Source organism: Crocodylus porosus, unplaced genomic scaffold (assembly GCF_001723895.1).
Source record: "Crocodylus porosus isolate Cpor-Errol unplaced genomic scaffold, CroPor_comp1, whole genome shotgun sequence".
Classification (NCBI taxonomy): Eukaryota; Metazoa; Chordata; order Crocodylia; family Crocodylidae; genus Crocodylus; species Crocodylus porosus.
The window spans coordinates 7497089-7499750 of NW_017728943.1; the positions used below are offsets into that span (position 1 = coordinate 7497089).

Sequence of the window (2662 nt, forward strand, 5' to 3'; positions counted from 1 at the left end):
CTGAGACTAGGATTATTGTATAGGCAGAATTAGGACAGTGCAAACTATGCAGCTGCTCATTACAGTTACATTAGAGTTATGTTCTAATAGGGTTAACAGCAGAAGAGGATCCAGACTGACCCTCTGCTTGGGATACCAAGAAGTATAAACACCATCATGAATGTTGAATTATCAACTTCTTCCACAGATGCCAGGAAGCTGTTTGTGGGTGGAGAAACTCTGCTCTGCATTTAGGACAGGAACAATGGCAACAACTGGCCAGGAGGTGGCAAGCTAAAGCCACGGTCAGGACAGGAGGCAAGGTAGGAGGATGATCCCAGGAAAAGGTAGCTGCCTTTAAGGTGAATGTATTTGCCTGCCAGATGGGAAGTCTATGGCCAACCCCTTTAAAGCAGGTAGAGGCAGTAAATGGGTAGAGAGAACTGGCTTTTCCACTTCCCTGCTTTAGGCTTTCGTCACATCTCCAGGACAGTGCAGCTGGCAGGTTTTGCAATGTGTGCGCCCCAGTCAGGCTTCCGGAGATCCTCACACGCGGGGAGCAAGCCCCAGGGCTCAAGGGCCTAAGCAGAGAGGTGCGGGATGTGGAGGGCTGGGAGTCGCGCTTCCTCCCCACAGAATATGAAGTGGAAATTCACTGGCAGCCGGACAGATTGCTCCTTTGGGATCCTCCTGCTTTGTGCGCTCCTTCCTTCTCAGGTACCTGGGAAAGAAGGTAAGGAAAGTGCTTGTACTTTCCCCTCCCCCCATCTTGGCGTGGCCTCTCTTTAGCCCCTGCAGCCAGGCTCACAGGCTCCTTGGGGGACCTCAGGTGGGATGAAGGAATACTTTAGCGGGCACGAGAGACAAGGGGGCTGCAGGAGAAGCTGCTCTTGTCAGGAGACAGAATGAGAAGCCCCAGGCGGGGCAGCAGGAAAGGAGTGGCTGCATGGAGTGATGTGGAGGCTAGCAGGCAAACTGAGAGCACATGGTGGGGGTCCCTGGGAGCACTCCTCGCTGTACATTTATCTTGCAGCTGCATAAACTTTTTTGTCCCATGCCTGACAAAGGCAGAGGTGGGGAGGGAGAATGCTATTCTCCCCACTGCCACTTCTGATGGGCAGGGAAGCTTCACCCCCTCAGTTTAAGCCCAACTCGTTAAAGCATCCAGAATGGGTTTTCCTTCCCATGCACTGAATAGAGACTTTGAGGGTAACAAACTCAAACCAAAAAATCCCCTTCCCCTCTCCTGGATGAATTTCTCTGGGAGCTGGGGAAGTAGTTCACCCTCTCAGTGGCAACAGGGCTTTGTATTTTAATTTCTTGGTTGTGAAGAGAATGTGGGAGCTGGTCACCCCCTGCTTCCTTGTAGCAGTGTCAGTAACCAGTGTCAGTGTCTTGGGCTTTAGCATCTTTTACTTCTCGAAATTCTCCAATTCTTCTTCAGGAACATGCAGTTTTACGTCTTACTGCCTTCTATGCCTTCCTACCCTTCCCCTCCACCTCTTAGGTATGACTCCCCTCCTTTCTCCCTCCTGCTTAACTCTCTGCAAAATACAGTGATAGATATTTCTGCAGCTATGGTACAGCTTGTGAAGATTTGAGGTATAAACTCTGGCTAGAGCTAAGAGACAGAAAGGCTATAAATTGCCCCTTTCCCCTGTCCCACTGTGCACATTGAGGTTCTCCTGTTCCACTGAAGATTCACTTGCTGACTTTCTTTCCTGGCTACCCCCAGCACTCCCCTTAGAAGAGCCATCTGTACCAACTGTCCCTGGTCCTGAGCAGGCTGTTTAAGGATGTGGCCCTTACTTTACAGAGAGGTTGGAACAAATGAGTTTCTAGATACATCTGGCTGCATCAGAGAGGCCCATACTGGGTCAGAAGTATTCCAGATTAGACTCTCCATACTCCAGGAACTGACTTGTCTGTCAGAGTTTTACCAAAGAACAGATTGGACTGGATTATAGGCAATCATGATCCACTCAGGACAAGAAGAGATAAATGGCTTATTGATAGTCAGTTCTTTCCTAATGTGGTTGCATTGGTGTGAGGTTAACAGCTACCTGCAGAGAATTCTTCAGGGATTTTCTCTTAAACTTCTGCAGCACACTCTCCAGCCAGGTTGACAGCAGAGGCATTTTGGACCACTTCTCATTTCATGTGCCTGTTAGTTATGTAGCTGCAGAACTTCAGTTTTTGCAGTTTATATACTATGCAGGATTCAGCACAGCTATTCCTACCCAATGCTTCCCTATTTTGCATGCTCAATAGGTTACATCCTGACTGCCCAGATACATGGGTGAAACAGAACTGCCCAGGCATTCATTTAATGCTGGGTGAGTTCCCATGGTTTAGTTGCAGAAAAGCCATAACTAACAGGTGTTTGACACCTGAGAAGGAGGACAGCATGTATCCTATCTTTTAGTCCAGGGCTGGTCTGCATATATGGCAGAGAGGAGCTGGGCTATGCCTGTGGCACAGAAAAGCCTAGCTGCCCAGCCAGCATGGAGAGGAAGAACCCCAGGAGTCCACAGTCCATAGGTTTCATAGTTTCATAGTTTCTAGGGTCGGAAGGGACCTGAGCAGATCATCTAGTCCGATCCCCTGCCATGGCAGGAAAGAATACTGGGGTCAAATGACCCCGGCAATATGTTCATCTAACCTCCTCTTAAACATCCCCAAG

General features: G+C 49.1%; 1 protein-coding gene across 1 annotated transcript in view; it reads left to right on the plus strand.

Moving 5' to 3' along the window:
* Nucleotides 1-352: 352 nt before the first annotated feature.
* EPHA1 (EPH receptor A1) overlaps nt 353-2662 on the plus strand; it is a 60962-nt gene continuing 58652 nt past the window's right edge. The window contains exon 1 of the mRNA XM_019548491.1: nt 353-712. Within this exon, the coding sequence (XP_019404036.1) occupies nt 580-712 (133 nt within the window). The 5' untranslated portion in view covers nt 353-579. The remainder of the gene's footprint in view (nt 713-2662) is intronic.